The 23949-nt window shown below is 42.8% G+C and overlaps 1 protein-coding gene across 1 annotated transcript in view; it reads right to left on the reverse strand.

The window, feature by feature from the left end:
- Positions 1-23949, reverse strand: part of gabbr1b (gamma-aminobutyric acid (GABA) B receptor, 1b) — a 134190-nt gene that overhangs the window by 35252 nt on the left and 74989 nt on the right. The window contains exons 10-12 of the mRNA XM_060904042.1: positions 9131-9281; positions 4712-4844; positions 1292-1408 (exon numbers count right to left, since the gene is read on the reverse strand). Coding sequence (XP_060760025.1) covers positions 1292-1408; positions 4712-4844; positions 9131-9281 — 401 coding nt within the window. The remainder of the gene's footprint in view (positions 1-1291; positions 1409-4711; positions 4845-9130; positions 9282-23949) is intronic.

The raw sequence follows: 23949 nt of genomic DNA on the forward strand, positions 1-23949 counted from the left end.
TGTTGAAAGGCAAGTTTTTATTTTTGTCCGGGATTGAGTAGTCAGCACAGACTGTCTGTGCAGGCGGAGAAAATCACCGGTCGCCGGTGCTTGTGGACATCTCTGTATGATACAAGGAACCTGATTTAAAAAAGGTAATTGCAGGGATGCATGTGAAAGCATTTCACTTCAGCGAGCACTGAGCACTGAATACTGAGAGACATTAACGATCACGTTTAAATGTCAGAAACTCAGCAGGAGGAGTTCGTGGGCTAGCAGCACACGGCAGCAAGCGACATAGACGGAGTTAAATAAAATATTCTGACAGCGCTTATTGCTGAACATGTTTACTGAGGTATTAAGGACGTTATTCATTCTCGGTACAGGGAAATGGGACGGAATACTTGTCAGTGATAATCAAACCTACTGTACAGCTGAGTAAGGTAGAAATTGGGTTGAAACACTGAAGTATTCCTTTAATCTTTCATGACAGGAAACAAATTTCAACCCCCTCAAATATTTGCATTTTACATCCCTGATGCGGCAAACAAAGTGAACATGAAATTGCATTTCCATCAGTTGCATTGTGCGGCGTGCATCATCATCATCATCCTCTTTAAGTAGAGAACAAGCTGCATTTGTGACAACTCTCCATGTTCTAATCCCTAAAAGCCAGGCAGACGCTCATAAATATTCACTAATGGCTTCTTATCTCTGAAAAAGACTCTGCTTTTCCAACTCAGCTAACCTCTCTCTCTCTCTCCCACTCTCTCTCTTTCTCCTCTTATTCCACCACCCAAGAATTCTACGTGACGGCGAACACGTATCTCCTGACTGGAGAGTGTTAACAGGAAAGTGGGTGTTTTGACATGGATTTTGCGAAATGATGGAGAGAATCGTTTCAGCCAGAGCTGTGCAAAAGGGTCATCGAGTTTGAGCCGTACGATAAATTGTTCATTTAGGAGTGTTCAAGGGCGTCTGGAGACCCATTTCTCGGAGGTCAGCCACAGAGATGAGGTCTAAAGTGATAGAGTGAGAAAGAAAGGGAGACCTATTTTAGTTAAGAAGAACAGAAGAGACATCAGGGTGAGAGAGCGAGAGAGCGAGAGAGAGCACCACGAAGCAAAGAGCAAGTAGTGTTAGACAGACTGATTATCATCTAATTATGTAATATCATCATAATCACATCATTTCATAATTTTTCACAGAAAGCAGGATGATCTTTGTTGCGATTATAATGAAGTCAGGGCTAGAGCTTTTATAGCACAGCTCTTCATGAACGACCTCTGTATTAAACCTGCACAAGATTTACCTTCCTCTTGTCTTTCTTCTCATCCTTCTTGGTGAAAACCGTGTGCACCCACCAGATCTTCGTAAACATGCTGCCGTAGGCCAGACTGAAGCCGAGCCCGAGGAGCCACAAGCGGAACTGGAAAAGAAACGGTCTTTTCAATGTACAGTAGGGAAGAGCGGGGAGACTTGGGACGGGGGAGACTTCACTGGGACAGTTTGTATTCCCATAAATTAATTCCAACCAATTGGAGTTTTAGATGACATCAGATGTTAGATGTTGACCATTAAAGGGGAACTTTTTGGGCAGTGTTGCCGGACAATTGCGCTTTGACACTTTCCCATTGAGATTGAGCAACATCATTTCTATCTGAACAATTTTCATCATTTTGGGCAACTTTTTAAGATCATCCAATCAGAGTGCTAGCAGTGAATCACATGACCACCTGAGGGCTTCTGAAATTTTCAACAAAGATGGTGGCGTCTCTGGCAGTGGAGTGAAGAAAAAGAGAGACGACTTATAGCTTTTTATGCCGGTAAGTCGTTATGTGTAAACCCAATGTGGTGAATTTACCTCATCAAATGCTTACAAAACCAACAGACATCTATTTTTATGTGCTCAGGTTGGAATTAAGACATTGATATATTTTTTTTTCAGCTAAGTGTAAACTGCTGTTAGTTAACCACCGCTCCATAGAGATTGAATTGGATTTAGCTAACTAGTGGTGGGTTTTGCTAACATAGTTAGCTGAATGTTATCGCTAGCTATGTCGGGATAACGTTAGCTCTCTTGCGTCAAGTTAAAGGAGAACTGAAGTCATTTTTAAACTTGCTTTATTTCTTAATTAACGTGTTATTCAACTACGTTTTTGCTTTTAGTAACCTTATATTGTGACTCGTATTGGCAACTAATTGCAATTAAATATTATATTTATCTGCCGATTCGGTTTTTAGCCATGTTGAATTTAGTTAGTTTGGTCCACGGGTATGGAATCAATTTTGTGCCAAAATGTTCATACAATACTTTTGAAATATCAAACAAAAACGACAAATCAAAATACAAAAAAAGAAAAAAAAGTCAATTTTTTTAGACTGGCAAACAAATTATTCATGTAATCGTGCAAAATATCAGTCTATTACTCTTCAGAAACCTTTTATTTTTGTTCCGCGGCTTTCTCAGTTTTGTTTGCCGTAATTTATTTTGGTTGCGATTCCAGCTTTCTCGTTTGCGCTCCCTGACTTTTTGCTTGCAGTTTTGGCACAAACTTCACGTGTGGGTGGGCTGTCCAGGAATGCATTCCCATTGGCTAGCTTGTGTTTGACTGACAGCTACGCTCAGCCATTCCCTACTCGGATTCTGGCGGACTGTTTGACGAGTGACCGATCCATTGACGGTAAACGAGGATCGAGTGGACTTCAGTGGCGACTATGATATTGAAGTTACACTTTGTTGAATTAATTCAATATCATAGTCGCCACTGAAGTCCACTCAATCCTTGTTTACCGTCAATGGATCGGTCACTCGTCAAACAGTCCGCCAGAATCCGAGTAGGGAATGGCTGAGCGTAGCTGTCAGTCAAACACAAGTTAGCCAATGGGAATGCATTCCTGGACAGCCCACCCACACGTGAAGTTTGTGCCAAAACTGCAAGCAAAAAGTCAGGGAGCGCAAACTAGAAAGCTGGAATCACAACCAAAATAAATTACGCCAAACAAAACTGAGAAAGCCGCGGAACAAAAATAAAAGGTTTCTGAAGAGTAATAGACTGATATTTTGCACGATTACATGAATAATTTGTTTGCCAGTCTAAAAAAATTTTTCTTTTTTTTCTTTTTTTTGTATTTTGATTTGTCGTTTTTGTTTGATATTTCAAAAGTATTGTATGAACATTTTGGCATAAAATTGATTCCATACACGGCAGGCGTCACTTATCCGCACGATCTTCACGAGACTTGTGCGAGACTTCGAAACTTGAAGTGTCAGCGCCGCCATTTTGAAAACGGTTTTCCAAACGAAATATTGCACAAAAACGAGTTTAAATGACGATTACTGCCTACTTTTTTCAAACTTTCCTGATTGCTATCAAAACAAACAAAACTTCCGGCTTGATTACGTCAGCGTTCGAAAGAGGGCGCACGCGTCTTTTGACAACGTTGGCAGATGTTGGTGACTTTGATTTCCGCTGTATATTTTACTTCCGTCCTACGTTGTCTCGGTCTCAACGAATCTCGTTTACGGCCATCGCTTTGACATATGACGCGGTACGCGGTGGTCCGGACTACCGTTGTGGTCCGGACCACGCCGTTTTCAGGTGTGGTCCGGACCACCAAGTTCAGAAGACAAATAAAAAGTCTTACTGTGATGTTGCATGGTTTAGGCCTATCCATAAAGATAAAGGATACCTTTTAAAAAAGCGGGCAGCTCCCGCTTTTTTACATGCGTTAGAACTGGTATCTTTTATTGCGCGTGTGTTTTACGCATGCATTTCTCTTCCGGTTTGAGAAAAAATAACAAATGATGTACGACTTTGTAAAAAAACTCGTATTAAATGACAAACACAGTATGATTTTGCTAAGTTTTTATTTATATCGTAATATAATACAGCATACGGTGAACCGGACCACAATCCAGGAAAAATAATTAATTAATGCCCTCGTTTTGTATGGAAAATACGGTGATCCGGACCACCGCGTACCGCGTCATATGGACTGATATATTACAGAGCATATTTCAAACACTCAACTTGCTCTAGCAGCGACAAAATAGCGATCAAAAATGCATTCCGATATCTAATAAAATGAGATAAATAGAATTTTGATAATAAAAAATTTGCCTTCAGTTCTCCTTTAAAAGTAATAAGCAGCTCATGATTTTTTTTTGTGAGTTATAATAGAGATTGTCTGACTTATCGTCTGATCTAATTCACATACAGAGCACGAGTACTTGTGGAAGTACTCGTGCTCGAGTCAGGTTTTGTGTAAACTGACATCGCTGTACCAGCATTGTGTGTTCATACAGTTCATATGGGACAAATTTTGATAATAAATAAAAATTAAACCTGTCGGATTAACCTAGGTATTTTATTTTAGTTCCATGTCTCCTCATTATGTCCCATGTCTCCCCTCAATGTCTCATGTCTCCCTGCAAAAAATAACAGTAAAAGTGAAGCCTGAAGGTCAGTATATGTGACAAGCTGAGAAACTACAGTAATGTTGTGGTAAGAGGGTACAGTAAATACTCTCTAATGCAATATGAATGTGACGCTACCTGCAAAGAATTTCACACAATCTACAAAAGCTGAAAATTTGTCCCAAGTCTCCCTGCTCTCACCTACATCGAATCCAAGAAATACTTTGTTTTTTTCCCCAGAAAAAAATCTTCCATGTATCATGCATCATAAACCTCCTATATTACAATTTCCAATAATGCCTTTGGGTTTACCTGGCACACTACAGGAAACTGAGAGCGATGGACGTGGAGCCCATCGATCCCCAGAGGAAATACAGCAGCCAGAGCCATCATACAGCCAACGGCCGTCATGTTATTCAGATACGGCTGCGAGTTCTGGATGTACCTGGAACATATGGGAATATTCACAAGAGATCTTCAGCTACATCAACAAACGAGACTGTCTCCATCTTCCATGTGCAGTGTCAGGATGTTCCTTATTTAATGACAGCGATGTCTCATTGTTTATGCAGGTCGTGGATAAGAGCATCTGGAAAACTTCATCCAGGAAAGTTTAAGCGTCTTGATTTTCACACAGTTGCGTGACGAAGAAAGTTTGCAAAAAAAAAAAAAATTATGGCATTTGGATGTTTTATTACCAAGTGACAGCTCAGAATATTAATTTTACATTTATTCATTCTGCCTTAATGAAAAGACAAACTTTAATGAAGTAAAATCACTCAGGGGATAGAAAATAAGGACTCACAGAAACAGATTTCCTCGATCAACTTCAATTTCATCAAGAAATGTGATTAAGACTAATTTGAGAAAATACAAATGAAAAGAAGATGATGGTGGCAATCATTTAAATGAACTTCTAATAGTAGATTTGCCAGTATCCTGAAGCTGACTTAATGGTTTTTGTTGTAATTATCATGTTAATTTGCAATCACTGTCAAATTGGCTTAATTTAAATATAGCTCCCAAACAGTGCTTTGGGTATATCTGGTACAGCTTAGTAACATTCGGAACCGAGACATGCCTCTATTGTGGTTTGAACACAATACAAATCTGTATTTATCTCCATGTTATTTAATTACATCATTCTCGACTCAACTCAGAATCAATTTCTGTCCCTTGTAAAAGCCAGCCAGAGTTCTGAGCTAATACAATTCCACATGCATCTGTGGATCAACAGTCTGTGCTGTTCTAGTTTGTTCTACATTCCTGTCTCTATCGAAGCTGATGATGGATTCTTCCAATTGCATCACCTCCACTTTTAACAACACTCTGTAAACTTTTGGGAACTAAGGAGACCAATTACTGTAGTTTTGAAAGATAAATGTTGTCCCATTCTTGCCTGGTATACAATTTCAGTTGCTCAACAGTTCAGGGTCTCCTTTGTCATATTTTGTGCTTCATAATGCAGCACCAAAAGTTTTCAGTGGGAGACCGGTCTGGAGTGCAGCAGGCCAGTTTAGCACCCAGACTCTTAACTACAGAGGCATGCAGTTTTAATATGTGCAGTTCTCGACTCAACTCAGAATCAATTTCTGTACCTTGGAAAAGCCAGCCAGAGTTCTGAGCTTATACAATTCCACGTACATCTGTGGATCAACAGTCTGCGCCGTTCTAGTTTGTTCTATGTTCATGTCTCTAACAAAACCGATGATGGATTCTTCTGGAAAAGCCAACGTGACTCTTATAGTGAGAGTACAAACAAAAATTTGTTTGTTTTCTCCAGAATCTTCTCAAGCAGGATTTATAGTGACATGCCAGAAGTAGCCACTGCATAAGCCTAGTATGTCCTCCAAGAGTTTGGAAATTAATTTTTAGCAGCTTGTAAATTTTCATTCAAAAATAATCTGGTCAGACAACACGGGGACGTGCTTCTATAGAAAAATAATCAACAACGAGTTTTATGTTATGCAGTCTGAAGTTGAATATTTTCCTGTATGTCCTGCACAGCAATGTACCAACTCTCGTACATAGCAACAACATATCATAGTGGTTTTATAAAAATCCATTTATAGTTATATTTCATATTTAACAGTTGTTCCATGAAATCGAGTCGTACATGAGCTGATAGCCAATGAAGCGCCTAGCATCGAGTTGGCTATAAGCCATGTATGACAAGATTGAGTGGAATAACTCTTTTATTCTATCCACATTCACTGGATTTTGAGGAACAGAGCATTTTTATTTTTTGCAAATTTGAGAAATAAAAACTTTGTACAAAATGTCCGACAAAACAATTTCCGCTTAGAATGTAAACAAACTGGCGAAATGATAGTAGCAATTTGTGAAAAATGCTATAATAATAATAATAATAATAATTCTTAAAAAAAAAAAAAGATATGTTCCAATCCAATCCAATCCACTTTATTTATATAGCACAATTTTAACAAACACAGGGTTTCCAAAGTGCTGTACACCACAACAGTAAACAATAGACAAAAATAAATAAATGAATAAAATCAGCAATAAGTAAAATAAGTATAAAATAAGTAAAAACAGTAAAATAAGTATAAAATAAGTAAAAACTCATAACCCACCCAACACTTCTACATCACATCAACACACCATCCAGTATCCAAAGGCCAAATAAAAAAGGTGGGTTTTTATCATAGTTTTAAAAAGAGACAAAGATGGGGCTTGTCTAATGTGGAGTGGCAAAGCATTCCACAATTTTGGGGCTGCTACAGCAAAGGCACGTTCTCCTCTGTTTTTTAACCTGGTTCGGGGTACAGCCAAAAGCAACTGGTCAGCTGACCTAAGAGAACGGCTGGGAATGTAGGGTTGTAGCAGCTCAGAGAGGTATGGTGGGGCAAGGCCATTTAAAGCTTTAAAAGCAAACAAAAGCATTTTAAAATGAATCCTAAAATGAACAGGTAACCAGTGCAGTGAGGCCAGAATAGGTGTAATGTGGTCATACTTTCTGGTGTTTGTTAAGAGGCGAGCGGCAGCATTTTGCACTAATTGCAAACGGGCAATGGAGGACTCACTAACTCCCATATATAGGGCGTTACAGTAGTCCAGCCGGGTAGTCACAAAGCCGTGGATTACTGTTTCAAAAATGTTCTTACTATCAAATACTTTTATTCCATATTTTGTTGCTTTTTTTATTTTTTGGGGTTTTGTTTTCGAGTAGAGTTTTTAGTGTTTCGTCCTCGGTTGGTTCAGTAACATGCTCCACCATTTTCTTTTTCTTTAGGGTTTTTTGGTGGTTGGCAAACCAACTTAAAGGTGCATTACCGCCATCGACTGGGCTGGAGTGTAGAACAGGAGATATTATGGGGAAAAAACTGTATTCTTTTAGCTATTTCTGTTTCTTTTAAATACTTAATAACAAAGTGATAAATCTGATTTGATGTGTGCCGCCATTTTGTTTTTCTCTACTCATGGTATATGAGCTGATAGCCTAGTAGTAGAGTAGCCAATCAGAGTGTCCGATTGCTCATATCCAGTGAATGTGGATAGAATAATGTGAAATGTCTGTTCGAGGAGTTTAAAAAGTCATTCCCTCACCAGCTCCTCTTTTCCTCTTTTTTCTCTCTTTTGAAGTTAATAAGATGAAAAACGCAGCTTGTCATGTTACAAAGCGCTCTGTCAGGAGGACTTCGCCAAGAATGTTTACAGAAAACTTATTCGCATAATGCAAACAGAAAACTGCGGAACACGTTCTGACCAATCAGATTCGAGAATGTTTTTTTCTCTCGCTAATAGCGAACACTAACAGCTGAAAAACACACTGTGTTTATTTCAACACTGCATCAACAACTGTATCTTGCTGCCTTTAATCTCAGCCTTATCACTGAATTTCATTACAGACTGACAGTTTATTTAAATGCTGTTTTTTTTTTCTTTTAGTAAAAAGCCCCTCTAGTAACCAGGCTCACGCTGTTAGCTTGGTTACTGGAGTTGCTAGAAAACTGAATAAATCTGATCATATGATGTGACTTGTTTTGAATATCAGAAATGAGATAAGGGCTGGAACGAGGGATGGTAGGTCGGAGTGGAGGAGTGTTACTCTGAAGTTCTGCATTGATTCTGTCACATTTTTTTTTCCGGAGGAAATAAACAACCTGCAACGGAATTGTTGCATCAGATACAAACTGATTGAAAATGAGTCTTCCAGGCATGGGACTGAATGTGAATAAGATTTAAATCACTGTACGGTAAGTCTTTTCTGAGCTGTCACACATGGACATGTTCTTGCTTTTGTCAGAAACACACACACACCCACAAAAGTTATCTGGGGTTTAGGTGTTATCTCAGGTAAGTTAGTTGAAATGAAAGAGGAGAATTCACATACACGCACACACACACACACATCTGAATGTACTTATCACAAGTACGCTACATACTTAGTATGCGTATCATGCACTTAATATTCTGAATCCATTAGCCACACTCACTCGGCTCTGCACGCTCCTGTGCACACTGCATCACTATCTAATGCATACATATGTGAAGGAGACTGTGGCTCTGGCTATTAACTAGTGCAGATGGAACATCTGAAGTCCTCTCCATCTTATTCAATCTCATTCAGTCCCGTGCCCTCTTCTGATACTATTTCTGGCTGAATAGAGACCGAGCTCTAATGAAAAGGGAATGCTCTGACTCGACATCCTGCTTTTTTTTTTTGGGAATCCGGCACACACACTGAGGCGCACACACTGACAGGCACACCTGACATTGCTGTTGTAAATGTTGAATGTGAGACACACAATGCCCAGTAAGATGCCCAGTCCAGCAAACACTGACACGGACACAAAGAGCTTCTGAGACAGGAATCTGAACTTCTGGATCACCACCGTCTGATCCGCCGGAGGACCAGGGCCTGGAGGAGAGGAGAGGAGCAGAGAGGAGCAAAGAGGAGAGGAAAAAAGAGAAAAGGAGAGGAGAGGAGCAGAGAGGAGAGGAAAGAAGAGAAAAGGAGAGGAGCAAAGAGGAGAGGAGAAAACAGGAAAGGAGAGGAGAGGAGAAAAGAGGAGAGGAGAGGTGCAAAGAGGACAGGAGAGGAGAGAAGAGGAGAGGAAAAGAAAAGGAGAGGAAAGGAGAGGAGCAAAGAGGAGAGGAAAGGAGCAGAGAGGAGAGGTGAGGAGAGGAGGGAAGAGGAGCAGAGAGAAGAGGTGAGGAGAGGAGCGGAGAGGAGAGAAGAGGAGCAGAGAGAAGAGGTGAGGAGAGGAGCAGAGAGGAGAGGAGTGGAGAGGAGAGAAGAGGAGCAGACAGAAGAGGTGAGGAGAGGAGCAGAGAGGAGAGGTGAGGAGAGAAGAGGAGCAGAGAGAAGAGGTGAGGAGAGGAGCAGAGAGGAGAGAAGAGGAGCAGAGAGGAGAGGTGAGGAAAGGAGAGAAGAGGAGCGGAGAGGTGAGAGAAGAGGAGAGGAGCAGAGAGGAGAGGAGAGAAGCAGAGAGGAGAGAAGAGGAGCGGAGAGGAGAGAAGAGGAGCAGAGAGGAGAGGTGAGAGGAGAGGAGCAGAGAGGAGAGGAGAGAAGAGGAGCAGAGAGGAGAGGAGAGAAGAGGGGCGGAGAGGAGATGTGAGAGAAGAGGAGAGGAGCAGAGAGGGGAGGTGAGAAGAGGAGAAGAGAGGAAAGGAGAGAAAAGGAGAGGAGCAAAGAGGAGAGGAGAAAAGAGGAGCGGAGAGGAGCAAAGATGAGAGGAGAAAGGAAAGGAGAGGAGAAAAGAGGAGAGGAAAAAAGAGTAGAGAAGAGGAGAAAAGAGGAGAGAAGAAAATAGAATAAAAGAGATCAAATAAAGAAGAGAAGATTGAATAAAGAAGATAAGAGAGAATAAAGGAGTAAATCAAGAGAAATATATAAGAACAGAGAAGAAAGAAGAAGAGAAGACAAGTCAAGAGTCGAGCACAGAAGAAAATTGAAATGAGAATCGAGGGGAAGAAAATAAAAAAGAAGAGAAGTAAAGAACAGGAATGAACAGAAAAAAATGAGAAATGTGATTAGTAAAGAGAAAAGAATAAATATGAAAAGAGAAGAGAAAAGGACAAAGAGAAGACAATAGACAAAAAGGAGAGGAGAAGAGAAGAAGGGAAGAGAGAGCAGAAAAAGAGTGCAAGATGAAAAGAAGAGAAGAATAGAAAAATTATAAAGTAGCAAAGGAAATAAAGAAAAGAAGAGATTTTCAAACAAGGGAAAAATATGATGGAAACCAGAAGAAAAAAAAAAGAAGTAGTAAATGGAGAAGAGATGAAATAAAATGAGAAGAGAAGAGAAAGTTCATTCGCATTGAAATACTAAAGGAATCAGGTGCTGAATAAAAGTGAGACACAGAACATCGAGAGAGAGAGAGAGAGAGAGAGAGAGAGAGAGAGAGAGGGGCATCAGCAGTGACCCAGTTGAATAAAGTAAGCCTCTTTCTGTTTCTGGTGTAATCATAGTGCTCTGTGCGTGCGTGTGTGCGTGTGTGTGTGTGTGTGTGTGTGTGTGTGCGTGTGTGTGCGCCTCAGAGTCAGTCCTGAGCTCAGTGTGGAGTTTCATCTCTTCACTTCCCCCATCTGTGTGTACTGATATCATCACAGCCTCTTTCCTCCTCCGTGAGCCTCGGGTGCAGGACTGCATGCTGAGCGGAGCGTGGCTTTTCTCTCCCGAGAGGCTGCTGCACTCACTTTGTCTCTCTCTCTCTCTCTCTCTCTCTCTTTCTCAGATTGTTTGTGCTCTCGAGTGCTGTCCAGATCCTGAACTCGGAGCCCAGAGAAACTCATGACCTCACGCTGGCCAGCAGCCTTAAAGCCACATGCTGAGGGCTAACAGGCTCGAGTGAGATCTTTCCTTCTCACAGAAACCTTGTGGCACTGAATACAGCTGTTGAATAAAATTATTCCCAGGTCCCGACAGGCGACCGAACTGTGGTTCAGGTGAAGGAGAGTGTGAAGGAGTGTGAAGTGCAAATAGGCTTGGCTTTGAGACTCAATGACAAGAGATAGAGAGAGTCATCATTATCTCATTATCTCAAGCCGCTTTATCCTTCTACAGGGTCGCAGGCAAGCTGGAGCCTATCCCAGCTGACTACGGGCGAAAGGCGGGGTACACCCTGGACAAGTCACCAGGTCGTCACAGGGCTGCACATAGACACAGACAACCATTCACACTCACATTCACACCTACGCTCAATTTAGAGTCACCAGTTAACCTAACCTGCATGTCTTTGGACTGTGGGGGAAACCGGAGCACCCGGAGGAAACCCACACGGACACGGGGAGAACATGCAAACTCCGCACAGAAAGGCCCTCGCCGGCCCCGGGGCTCGAACCCAGGACCTTCTTGCTGTGAGGCGACAGCGCTAACCACTACACCACCGTGCCACCCCTCAGATAGAGAGAGTGAGAGAGAATAAAAATTTCTGAGAAATGATTTCTGAGCACCAGATGCAGGGACCGTGATGGTTCAGAGTGTCAGATTCGCACCTTCATATTGCTCTGGTTTATTTTATTGTATTGTTAATCGTTTTACTGGCGGATTTTTTTTTCCCCAAACAGCTCAGTTCCATTCCTTGTTACAGGACTGAAATTGTGTTTTGCTCTCCAACAGATTTCCTCGTCGAAATCTTTTTCACAAGGGGCCACCAATCAATATTTCCTCGCCCCTCGTGCCTCAGGTGAAAATTGGAGAAAGAAAATTGGCTGCTTGTTTCACCGAGCTTCACACTCAGCTCCGTATGAAGGGTTTCTCATTTTCAGTGGCGAGACAGTTCAGTGACGGACATCACGTTAACGACGTGTCTCTTAGAGTCGTCGGTTCTCACCGAGCCGGGAATGATGTTTCACGGCAACACGGGCGAATACTCGTGCAATCAAAGGCTGAACATTTTTATTTGGTTAAAGTTTTGTTCACGATATTGAAAATAAAAAGGATGGAAGCAGGAAAGCCATGGCCTAAAGGTTAGAGAAGGAGCTTTGGGACCAAAAGGTTGTTGGTTTGATTCCCTGGACCAGCAGGAATAGCTGAAGTGCCCTTGAGCAAGGCTGTCTCTGGATAAAAGCGTCTGCTAAATGCCTGTAATGTAATTTGTCTTCTCCTCTCCTGTGCCCGTCAGAACAAAAGCGTTCAAACAGTTTTGTGTAGCAGATCAACGGCTAAACTGTTGACCATGTGAAAATAGTCCGTTTCATTTGGAATCAAAGTTCATGCCGAGTATCAGGATGATGTACGGCACTCACTCAGTCTATACAATACTGCAGAAAGACTGAAAAACAAAAATGAAAGTCGCTATCATCACACCATCTGTAGCCATGGTTTTAGAAAAGAAGAAAAAGTGTCAAAGAACAAAGTATAAAAAAAAAAAACAGAATTAATTGCCGTGGATCATCAGTCATTCTTTCTTGTTGACGATGGATTTCTGAAACTAACGGAGCTTTGCGATTTGCTATTTTAAAGAGGACATATTATGAACATCTCACTTTTTTTCAGTGCTTGTGCACATACACGAGTATCTGGAGTCCAGCAATCCGCAAGCTGTGAAATAAGACCCCAATCAGTTTCTTTTGTGCGGCCTATTTCAGAAAACATGAGCTTCAACAACAAGCTGTTTAGATTCAGCTCCTCTTTCTATGTCATAAGCGGAGCTCATTAGAATAATCCCGCCCCCTCATTACATTACATTACATTACATTACATTAATGGCACTTTGCAGACACTCTTATCCAGAGTGATGTACAACATACCCAGAGCAGTTGGGGGTTAGGTGCCTTACTCAAGGGTACTTCAGCCATTCATGCTGGTCGAGGGAATCAAACCAGCAACCTTTTGGTCCCTTTTGGCTCCTTCTCTATCCATTAAACCATGACTTCCCCATTTGAGTAGCTCCACTCATGGCTTAAAGTGCTGATGACACGTTTTTGACATCTTTGGCGATGTTTTATAACATAAAAAGTAATTCCCGATGATCCGTATATTAATTCACGAAGGCGCCTATTTTACAAGTTATGATGATAAACGCGGCTATTTGGGCAAATTTGACGGGGCTGCAGCACCCAGGAGACGAAAGAGGAGGAGGAGCTATATGACGTCAGCGAAAGAGCCTTCCTCCTAACTTGCCAGTTTGTTGTTGATGCGGCAGGTGTTCAGTTTATCATTATTAGTATTTTTATTAGACATTATTATACACATATATATATATGGCAGAGCAGAAGAGGGTGGTGGTGATAGATGTGGCGATCCCAGCTGACGCCAACATCAGGAAGAAGGAACATGAGAAACTTGAGAAGTATCAAGGGTTGAAAGAGCAGCTGGAACGGATGTGGAAGGTCAAGGGCTGCGTGGTCCCCGTGGTAGTGGGGGCACTTGGGGCAGTAACCCCCAAACTGGGAGAGTGGCTCCAGCAAATCCCAGGAACAACATCTGAAGCCTCAGTCCAGAAGAGTGCAGTCCTAGGAACATCGAAGATACTGCGCAGAACCCTCAAACTCCCAGGCCTCTGGTAGAGGACCCGAGCTTGAGGATGACATGGATACCACCCCCCCGCCGGGGGTGAGAAGGAGATTTTATATATATATATATATATATATATATATATATATATATATATATATATATATATATATATATATATATATATATATATATATATATATATATATATATATATATATATATAGGCGGCACGGTGGTGTAGTGGTTAGCGCTGTCGCCTCACAGCAAGAAGGTCCTGGGTTCGAGCCCCGGGGCCGGCGAGGGCCTTTCTGTGCGGAGTTTGCATGTTCTCCCCGTGTCCGCGTGGGTTTCCTCCGGGTGCTCCGGTTTCCCCCACAGTCCAAAGACATGCAGGTTAGGTTAACTGGTGACTCTAAATTGACCGTAGGTGTGAATGTGAATGGTTGTCTGTGTCTATGTGTCAGCCCTGTGATGACCTGGCGACTTGTCCAGGGTGTACCCCGCCTTTCGCCCGTAGTCAGCTGGGATAGGCTCCAGCTTGCCTGCGACCCTGTAGAAGGATAAAGCGGCTAGAGATAATGAGATGAGATGAGATATATATATATATATATATATATAGTTATTATGCCTTCGCGTTGTGTTGCCAGCTTTTGCTCCAAAACCCACAAGGATGGGGTAAGTTTATTCAAGTTTCCCAGAGATCCCGAGCTGCATGCGAAGTGGGTGAAGCAAGTCAGGCGCACTCGTGACAAGTGGGAGCCCTCACCAACATCCGTCCTGTGCTCTGAACACTTCGATTTGGATTGTTTTGACACCCTTCCCAGCTTAAAAGAATCTCTTGGGTGTTCAGTTCAGCAGTGCCTACAGTATTCCGGAGGGGGTCTACTAGTAGCTATGCCGGATCCAGCAGTCGCCTGGGACAAGGCAACTCCTCCAAAGACAGTCCTCCTGTCAGAACATGTGTTGAGAAATGACATAAGATAAAGGTACGTAGAGCTATAGAGTGCTCCGACATGATGCTAAAAATAGTAACACTGCGGTCTGCGCGGCCATCTTGGAAGTGACTCGCTCCAGAGCGCTCATAGAGTACACATCATAGAGTACACATTCATGATGATCATAAATGTAATCATAAAGTCGGCGTGATATCAGTCATGTATTTGCTTGTGAAAGCTTGCGGCTTTCATGTAACTGCCGCCTAGCAACGAGAGGCAAAGGGTAAAGAGGGTAGGCTATCATAGATTCTATTCGGATGAGATCAACACATGATTGCTTAAAAATTAGGTATTTTAACAATTTGCATCTGTTTTGTGATTATCGTGACACTTGTGTGTTATATAGAACTGTATGTCTTATCAGCACATCGAGGATCTTCCACCGGAGGCTTTAGCAAGTACTCGTAGCAACACTACACTTTACCCTTTGCCATGCGTCGTTAGGGAACGGTAGCAAGTACCCCGATGACCGACTTCAAGAATATGTAGAAAAAATGTAGAAATTATACTTTCCAAAAGTCATTTGAGCTTAGTGTATTGCATTTCCATTTATATTGTAGGTTCTTGCTGATGTTTTTGCGGAGTATGACGCAGCTGCTGAATCAGAAGCTGCAGAGTTTGTATGTACTAGTTGTGAACATTCACATTATTATCAATCTCATTTATTTAAAATCAGATAAAATCATGCCATCATGATCACTGCTTAAAGTACCAGTATTTGGTTGTTGAAGAGCTAGCACTAGAGAGTTCACCGGCGTTTTCATGCGCCATTCCCATTGAGTAGAACAGCCAGTGAACCGCAGCGTGTTCTCCCGCTGACGTCACAGCATGGCCGCGAGCCACGGACCCAGTTTTCTTGCACTGTGCAATTAAAAGTTGGATATTCGCGTAACAACAGCTTCTTTTCACGTAATTATAACAGAAATCTAACATGTTTGCCATGTTGTATAGTTTATTTAAGAAATTGCATAGAGTCATGTTCGTGTCATCAGCCCTTTAAGAATGGCCTTTGCAAATGAACGTTCATGAAGAAAGAAGTGCTACCTGATTGGTTGGCAGAAGATGGGGTGGGGCAAGCAGTGGCTCATTATCATTTAAAGGAACAGGCACTCAAATCATCCATTTTGAACAGGGCTGTTTAGACAGGGTGACAGGTGTTTGTGAATGTCTCGATATAATTCAAAGAAAATCACACGTTGCTTGAAGATATGAAGTTTATCTACTCATGTTGAAAAACTCGCAATTTTTTCATCCAAAATACATCACGGCTCTGAGTGACATATTTAAATAATACTGGCTGGCGTTGCGTGGTAGACAAGTTGACGAGTCGAAGACGAGTTCAGTATCATGCTAGCTGAAAGGAATATATCTGATATACCACGGAAAAAGCCAGTCAGTGTTGTTATTATTCATCTCATCTCATTATCTCTAGCCGCTTTATCCTGTTCTACAGGGTCGCAGGCAAGCTGGAGCCTATCCCAGCTGACTACGGGTGAAAGGCGGGGTACACCCTGGACAAGTCGCCAGGTCATCACAGGGCTGACACATAGACACAGACAACCATTCACACTCACATTCACACCTACGCTCAATTTAGAGTCACCAGTTAACCTAACCTGCATGTCTTTGGATTGTGGGGGAAACTGGAGCACCCAGAGGAAACCCACGCGGACACGGGGAGAACATGCAAACTCCACACAGAAAGGCCCTCGCCGGCCACGGGGCTCGAACCCGGACCTTCTAACTGTGAGGCGACAGCGCTAACCACTACACCACCGTGCCACCCGTCACAGACATTTCATTTCAGAAAACATGAGCTTTTCAACAACAAGCTGTTTAGATTCAGCTCCTCTTTCTATGTCATAAGTGGAGCTCGTTAGAGTAATCCCACCCCTCATTACATTAATGGCATTTAGCAGACGCTCTTATCCAGCGTGATGTACAACATACCCAGAGCAGTTGGGGGTTAGGTGCCTTGCTCAAAGGCACTTCAGCCATTCCTGCTGGTCCAGGGAATCGAACCAGCAACCTTTTGGTTGCTTCTCTATCCATTAAACCATGACTTCCCCATTTGAGTATCCCCACTCATGGGTTGAGAACTGCCTTTGCAAATGAATATTCATGAAGAAAGAATTGCCACCTGATTGTTTGGCAGAAGAGGGGGTGGGGTGATCAGTGGCTCATTATCATTTCAAAGAACAGGCACTCAAATCAGCCATTTTGAACAGGGCTGTTTAGCCCATGTTTACATTAGACCGTATCAGCGGATCATCAGATTAACGTTTTTAAAACAATTAGTGTGCACACAGCAACACTAATACACGATTCGCGTGCACACAGCAACACCAATACACGGATACGCTCGGCTCTGCAGGCATCCCGCGCTCCAAATCACTCTGCCCTGAACAGCGAGTGCCCTCTGGAGGGTGCGCACTCCGGCCCTGCGCAGCTCACAGAGTGCGAGTGAAGTGAACAAGCTGTGATTCGGGACTGAGCCGCTGTGTGTGTGATCCCAGCGCATATCACTTACCACTTGCAAGTGGAAGGATGGCAAGCCTAAAGACAATCATAACTACACAATGGGCAGTATTTGCATCAGTATTTGCAGTATTTTCATACTTTTATACTCTTTAATGAAAGGTGATACAAGGCGGAAGTCCGCGCCGTTTTTCAGCAGTCGCGTCACATGACCAACGCCAGCGAATCAGGAAGGTGGATGTCACAGTGACGTTGTCCAATGACGACGCCAGCTAGAGCTCAGCACAGCGTATCCGCGTATTCTCAATGTTTACACAGCACCGGACCAGACACGATCTGGATTGAATACGTGGACCCTGGTGGATTCCCGTTTCCCGGCGTTTCCAGGCGGTTTAATGTAAACGGACAGTGCATCCGCGAAGAAAACGAGACAGATACGGTCTAATGTAAACTTGGCCTTAGACAGGGTGAGAAGGGAACTGTGGTGCTTTATTCCTTGTGATATTATGACCAAAGCATGTCACAGACGTTTCATTAAGACCTCAGGGAACCGGGACAACTTGTGGAAAAGGGGTGCAATATGCTAACTTAAATGTCTACCAAAAATGGAAATGAAAAAGAAATGCAGCAACATGTACGAACACGTTTCAGCCTTCAGATTTGCAACTAAAAAAAGAACTTGCATCAGGTTTTGGCTTCTTTCCAAAAATGTTCATTTTGGTGCAGCACTACTTTAAACACCTACAATCACCTGGTTTACCTCCTCCAGCTTCAAGAGCTGATCAAGGACTTTCTCTCTGAAACATCCTTACTCCCTTTCCATGGAAATAATTTCCAAGAACAAAACGTACAAAAAGAAAAACAAAACTATCCCTGTAGGTCATATACATTCAAGTAAGCGCTTAGAAAACTAACCCCGTGTCCGAAATCGCTCACTCATTCACTACTCCCTACTCCCTATATAGACCCTTTTCAGTCACGTGACCTTCGTAAACGCGACCGCCATTTTGGACATGTAGTGGACTTCGGTTCGAATCGGTTTGAATGCAAGGAAGGCGACAAACATAAAAGAAAAAGGAGCGAGATGCAGAAAACTGTATTTACTAGTTTACTGTAATTATGATCTGGCAGCTATTTACACCGGATCCAGTGTAAATAGCTGCCGGAGCCAACGTCCGAGCTTGCCGGAGCATGCTCCGGCCGGCCGCAAGCTAGCGCGCTCCGGAACCTCGGATGTTGGCTCCGGCAGCTATTTACACTGGATCCGGTGTAAATAGCTGCCAGATCATAATTACAGTAAACTAGAATGGAATGTTAACAGCAATGTAATGCCTTTTCTGGCTAATTTTATTCGTCTTACCTCCAACAAAGTGGTCACTACACAAGCGTTGGTATGCCGCTATCCATCTTCTCCGTCGGTCAGCATCTACCGGGATCCGATAAAATGATAACCCTTGCCTTGTTTGTTGATGGTTACTACATCCAGGTGCACAACAATATAGTGGCATGATGGAAGTCTTGCTGAAAATAAACACTTTCTTTGCTGCCGTTCCTCAATGCTGGATGTGGTAAACTACTGGTAGTACATGTCCAAAATGGTGGCCGCGTTTGTCGTGACGTCACGTGAAAAGGGTCCATAGGGAATTACTATATAGAGGACTATTATAGTGAGATCATTGGTAAATTGAAAAAAAAAAAAGCTTTCGGACACTCTTCCATCACGCTGGTATTTACGTCATTACTGTTGCACAATTAAAACGTGTCAGCAGGGCCGCGTTAACCCTTGCCGAGGCCCTGGGCAGACCCCCCCCCCCGAGGCCCCACCCCCGCCTGTTGTCAACTGCGCTCAGCAAATTCACCCCCTCAGACGTGCCTGTGTAACTAGACGCAGAAACTTAAATAATGACAGTGGCACAATTAGAAATACTATTGAACGATAAAACTTTATATCCATCAACACCTATTTAATCGAGAAAAAGCAATGGTGAAATAGGCAACTGCATGGTGAAAAAATCCATCAGACATCACGGTTAACAAGTCTGGTTAACTAAAGTTTAGCCTCAAGAAGCCTTTGAATGAGTGAGTCAATGAACAACATGTCAAGAACATAACCTCGGCCTACAACAGTTTCTTTAGTATTCAGAACAAGAACATTCATTTGGTATATAACCGTTCATTTTCATTTTGGAATCCAGGCGACTTTTAACTTGTGAAAACAAAGAGCGATAACAAAGAAAGAAAAATATCTTGCTTCTCAGGAATAAATCTCAAAATGTTAGGCTATGTGAAACATTTCATCCTTTCACACACGTAATGTCCCAAACAGCAGTGGCACACAGCTTTGCGCATTCAGTTTGACAGCCATGGGTCAACTTACAGGGGCGCTTTCCTACTTTTCTGGAAAGCGAAGTCATTAATTAAATCATTGAACTCAAGCTGGCGTAGCGTGTGAAGACATGGTGGACAGTGATCATATTGACAGTGACGGGTGATTTATGCGACGGGACAAGGTGGGCTTCCTTACGGGTGGGGAAATGCATCAAAAATGTTATCAATATGATCAAAACTTCTGAAAATATCGTTTCATATTTTCCGATCTCGATACCTCCGAGGCCCCCTAGTGGCCGAGGTCCTGGGCAGCTGCCCATGAAGCCCGTTAGGATAACGCGTCCTTGCGTGTCAGATCAGTCGGCTGGTGGCTTTTCAAAATAATAAATACACACGTGTTTTTGCGGGTGGCACAGTGGTGTAGTGGTTAGCGCTGTCGCCTCACAGCAAGAAGGTCCGGGTTTGAGCCCCGTGGCCGGCGAGGGCCTTTCTGTGTGGAGTTTGCATGTTCTCCCTGTGTCCGCGTGGGTTTCCTCCAGGTGCTCTGGTTTCCCCCACAGTCCAAAGACATGCAGGTTAGGTTAACTGGTGACTCTAAATTGAGCGTAGGTGTGAATGTGAGTGTGAATGGTTGTCTGTGTCTATGTGTCAGCCCTGTGATGACCTGGCGACTTGTCCAGGGTGTACCCCGCCTTTCGCCCGTAGTCAGCTGGGATAGGCTCCAGCTTGCCTGCGACCCTGTAGAACAGGATAAAGCGGCTAGAGATAATGAGATGAGATGTATTTTTGTGATAAATCCATATTATACTGAGTGTATTTCCTACATTAATAAATACAAAGTACCTGCATCTTTCAGTTCTTTTAAATCAAGGCTGAATACTTTCTTCTTTGCCGCTGCCTTTTATTAAATCAAATTTGAGACTTAGTTTGATTTCTTTCAGCGTGACTGCAATGCATGATGGGATATATTGCTTTGGTTAGTGACCATCGGTTGTACACTACTTTTTGTGATGCATTGTGGGATACTTTGAGTGCACTATATAGGGTGTAAATAATCCTCACTATCGTTTCGGACAGCACTACAAAATGGCGTCCTCACTATATAGGGAGTGATTTCGGATACAGGGTATAAGTGACCACCAATGAGAATGAGAAGTGAGAGCAGAATCAGCCAATCACTGGGCGCATTATCCAATGTGACCATTTTGTGAGAGAAAAACGTCATGTCTGAAGTAATTGGGTGTTTGTGGTAATTTCATCAAATCATTGGCTCATCATCATGGCCGTATTGTAATTGGAGTATTTGAATTTGATTTTTTTAAGATTTGAAGAATTTGGTTCCAAAACGCGATAAATGCCAAATTTGAAAAATTAAAACTCCCGCCAACAAACCATCAGCAATTATCATATCTTACTCGTACTAGGTTCAGTTTTCACCAAAACGCGATATCTGCCATTGATTTACACACTGCATTATGGCCTTTCATTCCAAAAAACATATCCATTTGGCCAATCAGAGGCCGCCATTGGCGTGAAGTCTTCTAAGATGGCTGCGCCCATGAAGTAGGAAATCGCTTCATCACTTCTCACATTTATTGGACAATTTCACGCTGAATTATGAATAATTTTGATAAAATTATCTAAAAAAATAATCTCATCTCATTATCTCTAGCCGCTTTATCCTTCTACAGGGTCGCAGGCAAGCTGGAGCCTATCCCAGCTGACTATGGGCGAGAGGTGGGGTACACCCTGGACAAGTCGCCAGGTCATCACAGGGCTGACACATAGACACAGACAACCATTCACACTCACATTCACACCTACAGTCAATTTAGAGTCACCAGTTAACCTAACCTGCATGTCTTTGGACTGTGGGGGAAACCGGAGCACCCGGAGGAAACCCACGCGGACACGGGGAGAACATGCAAACTCCACACAGAAAGGCCCTCGCCGGCCCCGGGGCTCGAACCCAGGACCTTCTTGCTGTGAGGCGACAGCGCTAACCACTACACCACTGTGCCACTAAAAAATAATCTATAAAATAAAATAATCTGGGGTGGCACGGTGGTGTAGTGGTTAGCGCTGTCGCCTCACAGCAAGAAGGTCCTGGGTTCGAGCCCCGTGGCCGGCGAGGGCCCTTCTGTGTGGAGTTTGCATGTTCTCCCCGTGTCCGCGTGGGTTTCCTCCGGGTGCTCCGGTTTCCCCCACAGTCCAAAGACATGCAGGTTAGGTTAACTGGGGACTCTAAATTGACCGTAGGTGTGAATGTGAGTGTGAATGGTTGTCTGTGTCTATGTGTCAGCCCTGTGATGACCTGGCGACTTGTCCAGGGTGTACCCCGCCTTTCGCCCGTAGTCAGCTGGGATAGGCTCCAGCTTGCCTGCGACCCTGTTGAACAGGATAAAGCGGCTACAGATAATGAGATGAGATGAGATAAAATAATCTGTCATGAAAGAACACGGTTAAATGCAATTCAAATAGAAAGGGATATGTAGCATTTTGGGGAAAAATGCCGTGGCGTGGATATGTAGCGACTTGACAAAAAAATAATTACTTGGTTCAGTTAAAAGCTGTTAATTAGTTCTGGATTTCATTTTTGAAGTTTATTATCATTAAGGGGTTAGTCAATAAATTTTAAAACAGGACACAGTGGTTTTCCTTTTATCACTTCCTGTAATCATAGGGTGACCAGATTTCCCTAGTCTGAAACCGGGACACTTTTGCGCGCGACCATGCTCGTGCACGCACACCTTTTTTTTACGTAAACGTGACACTCAGAGAGGTGCGCTTATCATTTTGTTGAAGCTCACATTTATCAACATCTCACATGAAATAAAACAAACAGGCATTTTGTTATCTAGTAGCATAGTGGTATACAGATCAGTTCAATTATGGTCAGACAACAGATGTTGTAATGGCTGAGAATAGGCCAGGCTACGTCCATAGGCCAAATTTAAACTGATTTATTTCACCTGTTTGTGAGAACACCAAGAAGAATGCATATGCACATGTAGGCTATATCTCTAAAATTGTATGCACTATAGCATGAACTTTAAAAGTAGATATGTGACCTCAGCATAGCCTAGGTCAGAATCAACCTTACTAACCATTCCCCACAACTGAATGAATAAAGCAAGATGATGTGGACAAAAGTGAACACTTTAATGGAAGCTGCAACAAGCTGTTCAACACAGCAATATGGCCAAACTGTCAGAATGGTATGTTAAACAGAAACAAAAAAGAGACAAGTGATTTGAGAATATATACTACGGAAGCCGAGAGAAGCCCTTCATATAATCCTTTTTTTTATTCACCTTGTTATCCCGAGATAACGACATAATTAATTCAGGATCTCGAGAAAACAACACAACTAATTCGAGATCTCGAGAAAACAAAACCGTTATTCCGAGACCTCGAGTAAACAGCTGAGAAATGGTTCATTCAGGTGCGCCAAGAGACTTGTGATATGCTGACTTTGGGGCTATTTCTCATTCTGTATAGACGCAACTTTGGTCATTAGAATGTCTGGAATAATCGATCACCTAATAAGGCAATATTTTGATCAGGGGTTGACACAGGGAGAGATTGCATTAAGTCTTTTAATAAGGGATCATTTCAAAATTAGTCCGCAGCACCTCTGCAGAAGACTGGCCCGGCTTCGTCTCTACCGACGGAGATACAGTGATCCAGCTGAGATCATGAAATAATTGTTTTGTTTTCTCGAGGTCTCGGAATAACGGTTTTGTTTTCTCAAGATCTCGAATTAGTTGTGTTGTTTTCTCGAGATCCTGAATTAATTATGTCGTTATCTCGGGATAACAAGGTGAATAAAAAAAAGGAGCGCACAGCATTTGCAGCATAGGCTACCCAACTCAGTACAAGAACAAAGCACTTACAGTGTGTGCAGTAGGCTTCGTGCGCATTGTTCTGCACCTCTCGGAGGAAGGGGTAGGTGCCCTGTAAATCTTTGGAAAAGGTACATTTTCTTTTCGGCATAATTGCTGCGGCATTACTGCTGCTAGCTGCTAGACAAAGAACATTCGCGCCAGTTAATGTTTATTTTATTGTTGCATGGCAACACGTTCTGTTGTCTGGAATAATGTGGCTAAATAAACCCCCATGCCACAGGGCCAGGGGGCAGTAACCAGGAAAGCTTGCGATTCCTGTCCATTCATCAAAATAGTAAATGCAGTCAGACATTTCTCCGCTAATGATTCCCACGCTGCTCAGTCGCAAACGTCGCGAGTGGCGAAAACCGGGACATATCCGTGTCCCGACAGACTTTTGTCGGGACTCGGGACACACAACCCCAAATTGGGACT

This window comes from Neoarius graeffei, chromosome 22 (genome assembly GCF_027579695.1).
Source record: "Neoarius graeffei isolate fNeoGra1 chromosome 22, fNeoGra1.pri, whole genome shotgun sequence".
Taxonomy (NCBI): domain Eukaryota; kingdom Metazoa; phylum Chordata; class Actinopteri; order Siluriformes; family Ariidae; genus Neoarius; species Neoarius graeffei.